Here is a 9,547-nt window from a genome sequence, read left to right as displayed (position 1 = left end):
CCGGGGAGCCGGACGCCGCCGGGCCGCGCGGACCCCGGCTCGGCCACCCGCCCCGCGCGCTCACCTGGTGCAGGGCGGTCAGGCCGTCCACGTTGGCCGTGTCCACGTCGGCGCCCCGGGCCAGGAGCCGCCTCACTTCGTCGGTGTCCCCGCTGGAGCAGGCGGCCAGGAACACAGCGCCGTCCTCGAAGCGGACCCGCGGGCCCCCGCGCCGAGCCTGCGGCCCCGCGCCCGGCCGGTCAGCGGGCTCCTGCTCAGTCGGCGAGCCCCGCCAGCGCCGCAGCTGCTCGGCCCGCCGCGCCCGCGCCGACTCGGCCCGCTTCCCGCCCAAGTGCTCCAGCTCGGCCATTGCCGCCGCTGCCCCGGGCCGCCGCCGCCGCCGCCGCCGAGCGCCTCAGCCGGGAGCGGAGGGCGGAGTCCCGCGCGCAGCCATCTTTACTGCTCCGCCGCCCGCACGCCCCGCGGCCTCAGCACGCAGGCGCGGCGGCGCCCCGAGGCATCACGGGACTTGTAGTGGGAGCCCCTCGCGCGCCGCACCACCCCGGGCGCGCCCGGGACCGACCGGAACTTCAATTCCCTGGATGCACCCGGAAAGAGGCGGGGTCGGGAGGCTCCCGGCCTGGCCGCGGACGCGCGGGGTCACCTCTGCCCCGAAGGCGGGAGCTGTCCGCGGCCCGAGTCACCTCCGTGCGCTTGCTGGAAGCCGTAGTTTATTCTTGTTCTGACTTCCAGCTAATCTCGGCTCCCTAATTATAACGTCAGTCTTTTGAAGTGGAAAAAGAGTCGGTAATTATTCTTGGTTTCTATTGAGAAAAACTGGACTGAAAGTACTCGAAATTCTCGAAACCCTGCCCCGGTTGTAAATCCAGAGTTTTATTAACGTTGTAACTTAGAACGCGTTAACAAGGAGCCTTAAAAAGACCCTGGAAAGGATCCTCGCAGTTTATAGTGGGAATCAACAATCTGTGTATGACTTGAGAAGTTTTTCAAAATTTAAGTCATCTAAGTTTTTCCTTGAAACATCTTCCCCCCACAGAGGCTCTCTGAAAGTTCAGTTCAGTTGCTCAGTCCTGTCCGACTCTTTGCGACCCCATGGACTGCGGCAGGCCAGGCCTCCCTGTCCATCACCAGCTCCCGGAGATTGCTCAAACTCTGAAAGCAAACTTACACAATAAACTTATACAACTGTTTACTCTCATTAAACAGAGATGGTAGTCTATATTTCCTAAATATGGTAAAGAAAATAACACTGATACTTTATATACAAGTGAACAAATCCTGACAGTCCTGTATAAGTAAAACATAATTCTTGTTTTTCTTCGTTTTATTGAGATATAATTGACATTCAGCATGTATAAATTTAAAGTGTACAGCATAATGACATATACATCATAATGACGGCAGTAACCATGGGTCATCACATACTGATACAAAATAAAACAATGTATATTTTGTGATGAGAACTCCCAAGATTTACTCTTTTAACTTTCATATATAACATAGGGCAGTGTTAATTATATTTATCATCTTGGATGTTATATCCGTGTGTGTGCAGTAACGCCTAGTTACTCAGTGGTGTAGGACTCTGACGCCATGGGCTGTAATTATGTTGTTGCTTATCTGATAACTGGAATTGGTACCTCTTGACCACCTTCCTCCAATTCCCCCAGATCTGTTCTCTTTCTCTATAAACACTTTTTGTTTGTTGAAGTATAATTAAGCTATAAACGACATCAGTTCCTGGTGCACACAGTGGCATTTCAAAGCGATCACACTCCTAAGCCTTTAAATGTACCGAGTCTGCCAGTGACAATGCACACACATCGGGAAACTTTTATTAAATAATCATTTCCCATTAAAAAAAAACTACAAATCAGTGTGTGTGCCTGCGTGCGCTTAGTCGTGTCCGACTTTTTGTGACCCCATGGGCTGCAGCCCTCCAGGCTCCGGTGTCCATGGAAATTTCCAGGCAATAATACTGGAGTGGGTAGCCATTTCCTACTCCAGGGGATCTTCCCACTCAGGGATCCAACCCGAGTCTCTTGCATTTCCTGAACTGGCAGGTGGAATCCTTACCACTGGTCCACTTGGGAAGTCCATACTCCATTTTTTAAAGCAATGACACCTGTACAGTTTATGAAAAATTTTCAGCATGGCCTCTGTTCTCGCCAGTTAACATACCTCCCTCTGGTGGACAAATAGAGACTGTACATTTAGCCCATGGGACTTTTTTTTTTTCTTTTCCCTGTTATCCCGTTTTTTCTGTGGTTCCCCAAACTACAGGTCTTTGCTTGGTTCATCATACCATCTCTCCTTTCCACCAGAGTTAGCATAGTGCCTGGTTCGTCTAAAGGACATGTTAAAGATTTCCAAGCTTCCCTGGTAGCTCAGCTGGTAAAGAATCCGCCTGCCATGCAGGAGAACCCAGTTCAATTTCTGGGTCAGGAAGATCCCCTGGAGAAGGGATAGGCTACCCACTGCAGTGTTCTTGGGCTTCCCTGGTGGCTCAGCTAGAAAGAATCAGCCCGCAATGCGGGAGACCTGGGTTCGATCCCTGGGTTGGGAAGATCTCCTGGAGAAGGGAGCGGCTACCCACTCCAGTGTTCTGGCCTGGAGGGCTACAGTCCACGGGGTCGCAAAGAGTCGGACACGACTGAGCACAGCACAAGCACAGCACGTTCTCAGAAAACCACCGGAGGAAGGAATTAATTTCAGTTCCGAAGATAGAACAGCAGTTGCGACACAGTTACAGTTGAGGTGGAAAATAAGGAACCATATTGAAGAGATCAAAATAGAAAGTATCAGTAGTAAGACAGGCAGCCAACTCCAGCGTTAAGACGGAAAACACGTCCGCACAGTGAGTGGGTGCTGGCAGGCCCTGCGGACCGACAGCTGACTGGACGGGAACGGGATTCCCGCGTGGCTCGCGGCTCCCGGCGGGGCCCGCAAGCCCCGGGAGCACCGCGCGCCTGCGGGGCCGAGAGGACGCCCACGCCGCGGCCACCCGGAACCACGGCTACTTAACGCCGGTCTGGGCCGGAAGCAGAGGTCCCGACTGGACCGCCCGCGGGAAGGTTCAGCAGGACCGGCCGCTCCTCCCGCGGCCGAGCCGGAGGCGTGGCGGGCGCGGCCCGAGCGCGGCGGAGGCCCCAGCGCCGCGCGCCCCCAGTCGGAACCCGGCTCCGAACGTCCGGCTCCTCGGGCTCTCAGGTCTGACGGTCCTGAGGCGGCAGCCCCACCGCGCGAACACCCGGACGGCAGTCCGCTCCCGCACAGACCCTCCCGGCTCCTCCCAGTCGCCTCCTCCCGGGACGCAGCGAGCCCAAGACGCGAGGGTCCCAGCCAGCCGCGCTCGCGTTCAAAGCGCGTGGGCGGGGCCCGCCCGGAGCCCGGCCAATCGGAGGCTGCGCGCCTCCCGGGCGGCGCTCCGGACCAATCACAGCCTGCCGGGCGGAAGGCGGGGCAAGGCAGCGGCTGGGCTCGCGCAGGCGCGGTGCCGGCTGCTCGGGCCGTTGCACTGCGAGGGGCGGCCGCGCAGGTGAGAGAGGCCGCGGGCGGGCGCCGCGGGCGGCGTGGCGGGGTGGGGGGCGCTTCCTTTCTGCCTGCCTGCGGAGCCAACTCTTCTCCGACTGTCGCTTGTAGAACGACATGCATGTCTTGGCAACGCGGTTGGCGCTCTGCCCCGGCCCGGCCCGCGCCCCACCGCCGCCGCAGCCGTTTCCCAGCCGCCGCGCCCACCGGCTGCTCCCGGCCCCCCACCCGACGTTTCATTGTGTATATTTGTTGTTTCATCGTTCCTGATTCCCAGTACCTGCTTACTGAGAGAAGCAGTCAGGGTCAGTGTGTAAACGGAGCTCAGTCGCTCAGCCGTGTCTGATTCTTTGCGACCCCGTGGACTGTAGCCCGCCAGGCTCCTCTGTACGTGGGATTCTCCAGGCAGGAATACTGGAGTGGGTTGCCGTGCCCTCCTCCAGGGGAGCTTCCCGACGCAGGGAGCCACGCAGCGTCTCCTGGGACTCCTGGATTGCTTTGCTAGGAGCGCCACAGTGTATAACAGTGGTTAACTACCCAGTAAGATAACCGGATCCCAGAGATGATAATGCGGATAAAGAAACTTGGAATAATTTACATGAATGTCTGTTGTAGTGATTAGTTCTGTCTAACATACTAATTGGCCTGTAGTATTGCTAATTCTGGGACTTCCTTGGTGGCTGAGTGGTAAAGAATCCGCCTGCCAATTCAGGAGATGTGGGTTCCCATCATCTCTGGGTCAGGAAGATGCCCTGGAGAAGGAAACGGCAACCCACTCCAGTATCCTTGCCTGGAGAATCCCATGGAGGGAGGAGCCTGGTGGGCTACAGTCCGTGGGGCCGCAGAGTTGGACACGACTGAGCGACTTCACTTTAGAACTTCAGTGTTTTGTTTGTAGAAGCTTTTCATTGTTTTATGCTTTATTTTTAAAATGTGTTTGCTTGAATAGATAGCACGAGGGAAAAAACTCAAGACTCCTCAGACTAGCAAGTGACATGAGGGCTGTCTCCTTCAGTGAATTGAGCCGGCACTAGAATTCACTTCTGCTGACCCTTGGCGGGCGCCCCTCTTCTCCCCAGGATCCCAGCCAGTGTGAACTGAGTGCTTCTGCCTGAGGTCATGCAGAGAACATCGCGTCTGAAGCGAGAGCTGAGCCTGCTGGCCGCGGAGCCGCCCCCGGGCATCACCTGCTGGCAGGATGGGGACCGGTTGGAAGACCTGCGAGCGCGTAGGTGTCACCCCAGGTGTGCGGGTCTTGAGCCTGTCGACAGTTGCGCTGGGATGTGAATACCGTGTGTTCCTCCGAATAGGGCACGGGCGCCATCTGCCTGCCTGGTTTGCTGTATTTATAAAAGGTCTCCAGGACGTTTCTTCTTTGGCCTTTTACCCCACCTCTTGCTGCTTTATGTCTGAGACCTGGGCATCAGCTCTGAAGCAGTTCAGCACCACGGTTATGTCACCTTTACGTATCTGTGAGGCCAGACCGGGGAGCACGTGGTCAGAACGCAGCCAGCCTCCCAGCAGGGCTGCAGGTATCTGTGGCCTGTGGCCAGGTCTCCCACGTAGCCCTTGGGTGACACCAGCCTGGCCTGGTGCCTCATGTGGGGGCTTGTCAGACCCTGAGAGCTGTCCCAGACCCAGCATCCCGTCAGAACCAGGCGGTGAGCTGCTTCAGGCCACCCAGTTACCTCTTCACTGTTTCTTTTTCTTTCAAGAGATACTCGGTGGAGCCAACACACCTTATGAAAAAGGTGTTTTCAAGCTGGAAGTTCACATTCCAGAGAGGTCAGTGTGAGTTATATTTACATTTCCAGGCTAAACCAGTTGCTGGAAGACAGCAGTGTGGTAGAGTGTCGAACATAGGACTTACAGGACCTGGATCTTGGTCCTAATCTCCTCAGGACTTCCTGTCACCTCCAGCACCTTCTCTTTGAAGTTCAATCTCTTTTCTTAAAACAGGGCTAGATCACATCTAACACCACCTCCCCCACCCCGGGCTTACCATTGCACTCACACACACATAACATTGCGGTCACACACACGTCACCGCGGTCACACACACACCACGGTCACACACACATCACCGCGGTCACACACGCCACCGCGGTCACACACGCCACCGCGGTCACACACACATCACCGCGGTCACACACACGCCACCACGGTCACACACACATCACCGCGGTCACACAGGCCACCGCGGTCACACACACATAACATTGCGGTCACACACACGCCACCACGGTCACACACACGCCACCGTGGTCACACACACATCACTGCGGTAACAGACACATACCACTGCAGTCATACACACACCATTGCAGGAACAGACATAAACTGACCATTTACAGCCTGTTTAAGTGAATGGTTTGGGGGCGTGGATGCCCTCACTCTGTTGTCCAGCCACCCCGCTCCATCCATCTCAAGAACTATTTCATCTTCCCAAACGAGTCCTCCGCAGTGCTGTGAGGCCAGCTCTCTGTCCCCGCCTGGCCCCCCGTGGCCCCGGCCCCCCTGCCTGTGTGGAGGCCCTGGTCATGCACGTGTGCTGTAAGACTCTCATCAGGGGGCAATGGTTGTAGTTTGTGGTTTGTAGACACCTGTTCACAGGCCAGGTTTGTTACAAGTCCCAAGAGAAGCAGGTCAGTAATCCCAGGGATGTCAGTTCTGAGACACACAGGGGTTTTCCAAGGTATGTGTCTCACCAGAGAAAGAGTAACCAGGTGCAGTGTGCAGATCAGAATTGGACCCTGTTTTTCAAAATCCATCTGTAAAAACCTGCAGCCTGAGACTGAGGGGCAACCTTTATATTTTTTTCATGGGTGTACTGACAGTCTTGCAGCTCTGTAGGAGAGGGACCTTATTCTTAGGAGATCATGCTGAAGTATTTCAAGGGCTAGGGACTTGATCCAGGTGGTGGGTGTAAGGGTTTTCAGTACTGTAAATTTTCATCATAAAAATTGAGGGAGAACAAGGGTTTGTCTCTCAAAGGTTGCTGTCCTAATCAGTCATTAGCAGCTGCTCGTAACGTCAGCAGCTTCTCTGTCCTCCTGTGCTGTCAAAGGTACCCGTTTGAGCCTCCTCAGATCCGGTTTCTGACTCCAATCTATCACCCCAACATCGACGCTGCTGGACGGATTTGTCTAGACGTTCTCAAGTTGCCCCCAAAAGTGAGTGGCGGGGGCAAGGTCAACCCTCTAGCCTCATGTGATTGGAGAAGCACATTCTTAGAGCTGCTGCCTGTCTGTGTGTTCATCTGTCTGTCTGTCTAGGGTGCCTGGAGACCATCCCTCAACATTGCAACCCTGCTGACTTCCGTTCAGCAGCTCATGGCCGAGCCCAACCCGGACGACCCACTCATGGCTGACATCGTAAGTGCCCAGCCCACTCTCCCCATGTCCCACATGCTGTCCAGGAGGGGCGTGGAGCTGTCCACCATGGCGGCTGGAGCTGACAAGTCTTGTCTCTCTCCGTTTACTCTCTGCTTCCGTCTTAGTCCTCAGAGTTTAAATACAACAAGCCAGTCTTCCTCAAGAACGCCAGGCAGTGGACAGAGAAGCACGCACGGCAGAAGGTGGGATGTCTGGCAGCTCTGACTTTGCTCCTGCCTCTCGTCTGTTACACGTGAATGTGTCTGTATACGTACAAGAGTTTATTACATGTGCCGAGTCCATGCTGTACCCAAGCGTGGCTAGTTGATCTTCTCCTGCAACCTTGTAATTGTTCAGGAGATAGAGAGCTCAGCCAGTCGGAGCAAGGGTTTCTAGGAGCCACCGTCCACTGAGGACCACCAGGCAGCTGGGGTCTCTTTGTGGGACTCGGGGAGGGGCAGGGGTGTGGGAGGGAAGGGAGTGGACGTGGAGGGAGGGAAGAGCCACGTCCCCAATTTACATTGATAGTTCCCTCACTTAACAAAGGAGACCCTTCAGGAGCGGAGACGATGCTGAGCACACATGGGTCTGCTGAGCCGTCCCCTCCTTGAGACGGAGTCACGTAGCCCTTGGTGTCAGTAGGGGGAAGAATCAGCAGATAAACAGCACAGGGGATGGGAGAGCAGCAGCTTTGGAGAGAATGTCTGTCCGGGAGGGGGCACCGAGGCCCCAGGAGAACGTTTGTTGTGAACCGTGTTCGGTGTGAACCCAGAAGTACGGTATGAACCACGTTTGGTATGAACTGTGCTGTGCTTTCCCATCTGCTCCTCCTCAGGCAGGCGAGGAAGGGCCGCCTGGCAGCCTCCCCGAGGTGGGCGGCTCAGAGGGACCCAGCGCCGCACAGAAGAGGAAGGCCGGGCAGCTGAGCAGCGGTGGAAAGAGGCTTTGCCCTGACGTTTAGGGATTGTCCTGGCCCGTCTTTGCCGGGATGGCCCACGCTGCCTCCATTTCTGGAATGTTTACTTTGTATGTGACGACGTGGTCATTTCTGTGTCCTGTGAAACAGACCTTGTGTGTTCACATGTTCTGCTCTGCGTCAATTCTCCGAGAGTTATTTTATTCACCTTGTGCGTATTGATTTTAAAACTTGTAAGCCTGGAAAATAAAGTCGTTTAATATTGAATATGCATTTATCCTGAATGTGTGTCTGGGAGCAAACTGGCCAGAGAGCTGTTCAGAAGGAGTGTTAGGATATTTGGAAGAGTCCTTTATTTTGCCAACCTGCAAGCATCACTCAGGACACTGAGGATGGACATGTGTCTGAAGGAGATTTAGAGAGAATTTGGTGCCCGCCATGCTTCCAGAAGTCTAGGATTCAGAAGTCTCAGGCAGGGCGGAATCAGGTCGTCGCCCTCCTGAGTGTTGCTTGCAGCCTTCTCTCTGGCTCACATGGCTGGTCAGAGCACGGAGCTCAGCAGAAACAGCGACCGCCTGCGACGTGCCAAGGTGATAGGACATTAGTGGGACAGTCAGGTGATGATTGCACAGATTCACAGGGCTCTTCACAACCCCTCGTGTCCCTGGCAGCTTCATCTGCGGGCAGGTACTAAGGTGCCAAGCTCTAGTCCCTGCCCGAGACTGGACAGGGCCCTGGGGCCCGCGCTCACTGTCCTGCGCAGACGACGGGGCAGGCGGACCCGGGCAGAAGTCAGCTGAGATGGAACGAGGTGCTGAAGCCGGGAGGCTCCACACCCCACTGTGTTGAGCCTGGTGGTCCCAGGCCGGGCTTGGGGCACACAGAGGGCCCCTCGAGCCACTTCCCTTCCTCCACCGCGGAACCGCCCTGCGCTCACGGCAGCCTGCCTTAGGACACGGGCGACGGCATCAACCAAAGTGTGGGTTTCCTGCGTGTCCCTATTTCATCTATTTCCAGCTTCTACAGAATTCTTAAAACCACTTCTGAAAATCAGCTACCATCCTCTCATTAAGCCCAGGAACTCAACGCTCTCCTGTGCTTGGGCACATGTGCCTCACACTGGGGCTTCCAGATGCCATTAGGGCATCAACCAGGAAGCTTCACTTGTAAGAAGCAAACGGCTGGTGACGCCGGGCGGGCCGGGCGGGCGTCTGGACGGCTGGGTCGGGCTCCACACACACGTGCTATCCTCACTGTCCCTCCTGGAGGGACCGCCAGCAGCCATCAGGGCTGTGTGCTTCTCGTCCGCAGCGAGCGCCCGTGGCAGGAGACGCCCGTGCTGACGGTGCTGACGGGGGGGACAGGCCAGGTGTGAAGCCAGATGGCCTTGGGGTCGTCGTGGGAAAGCACAAGCCCCCTCCGCAGCTGGCCCCCAGCGGGTCTCAGCTGCCCTGCCATCACAGCCGGAACCTCATCCCCTGGCCTCCAGCCCTAAACATCTGCAGTGGATGCTTCTCGTAGCCGCAAGGTCTTCAGGTGACATATTAATAAAAGCCAGATTGTACCTCCTCCTGGAGCCCAGGAAAGCCCTATCTCCTGTCCCCTGCCCACCAGCGCTGTGGGCTTCACCCCCTCGCCCGCACACACCCGCTTCTCTGTAAGCCACGTGCAGCCACGTGGCCCCACCCATCTCCACACACCAGTGCCCCTGCCGGTGCCTCCCCTG

The 9,547-nt window shown here is 56.2% G+C and overlaps 2 protein-coding genes across 4 annotated transcripts in view; one reads left to right on the top strand and one right to left on the bottom strand.

Moving 5' to 3' along the window:
• Positions 1-376, bottom strand: part of PPP1R12B (protein phosphatase 1 regulatory subunit 12B) — a 165,287-nt gene extending 164,911 nt beyond the window's left edge. For both annotated transcript variants that reach the window (XM_040263204.1, XM_040263205.1), the window contains exon 1: positions 65-376. In XM_040263204.1, the coding sequence (XP_040119138.1) occupies positions 65-349 (285 nt within the window). In that variant the 5' untranslated portion in view covers positions 350-376. The remainder of the gene's footprint in view (positions 1-64) is intronic.
• A 3,114-nt stretch (positions 377-3,490) lies between these two features.
• Positions 3,491-8,088, top strand: UBE2T (ubiquitin conjugating enzyme E2 T). 2 transcript variants are annotated; one of them, XM_040263203.1, is made up of 7 exons: positions 3,491-3,538; positions 4,611-4,759; positions 5,247-5,316; positions 6,599-6,704; positions 6,807-6,905; positions 7,031-7,108; positions 7,741-8,088. In XM_040263203.1, the coding sequence occupies exons 2-7, from the start codon at positions 4,651-4,653 to the stop codon at positions 7,864-7,866; spliced, it is 588 nt and encodes a 195-aa protein (XP_040119137.1). In that variant the 5' UTR covers positions 3,491-3,538; positions 4,611-4,650; the 3' UTR covers positions 7,867-8,088. The 2 variants fall into 2 exon arrangements, with proteins under 2 accessions (XP_040119137.1, XP_040119136.1); XM_040263202.1 differs by lacking the exon at positions 3,491-3,538 and having other exon boundaries at positions 4,481-4,759.
• Positions 8,089-9,547: the final 1,459 nt, after the last annotated feature.

The sequence above is a fragment of the Oryx dammah genome, unplaced genomic scaffold, assembly GCF_014754425.2.
Source record: "Oryx dammah isolate SB20612 unplaced genomic scaffold, SCBI_Odam_1.1 HiC_scaffold_21, whole genome shotgun sequence".
In the NCBI taxonomy this organism is placed as follows: Eukaryota; Metazoa; Chordata; class Mammalia; order Artiodactyla; family Bovidae; genus Oryx; species Oryx dammah.
This window is presented reverse-complemented; position numbering and strand designations above follow the sequence as displayed.

Bases quoted from the DNA above. Each gene is read 5' to 3' on its own strand.
- UBE2T (XM_040263203.1), top strand. From the start codon at position 4,651: ATGCAGAGAACATCGCGTCTGAAGCGAGAGCTGAGCCTGCTGGCCGCG. The intron at 6,705-6,806 runs GTGAGTGGCGGG...CTGTCTGTCTAG, and splicing joins TTCTCAAGTTGCCCCCAAAA to GGTGCCTGGAGACCATCCCT. The intron at 7,109-7,740 runs GTGGGATGTCTG...GCTCCTCCTCAG, and splicing joins AGAAGCACGCACGGCAGAAG to GCAGGCGAGGAAGGGCCGCC.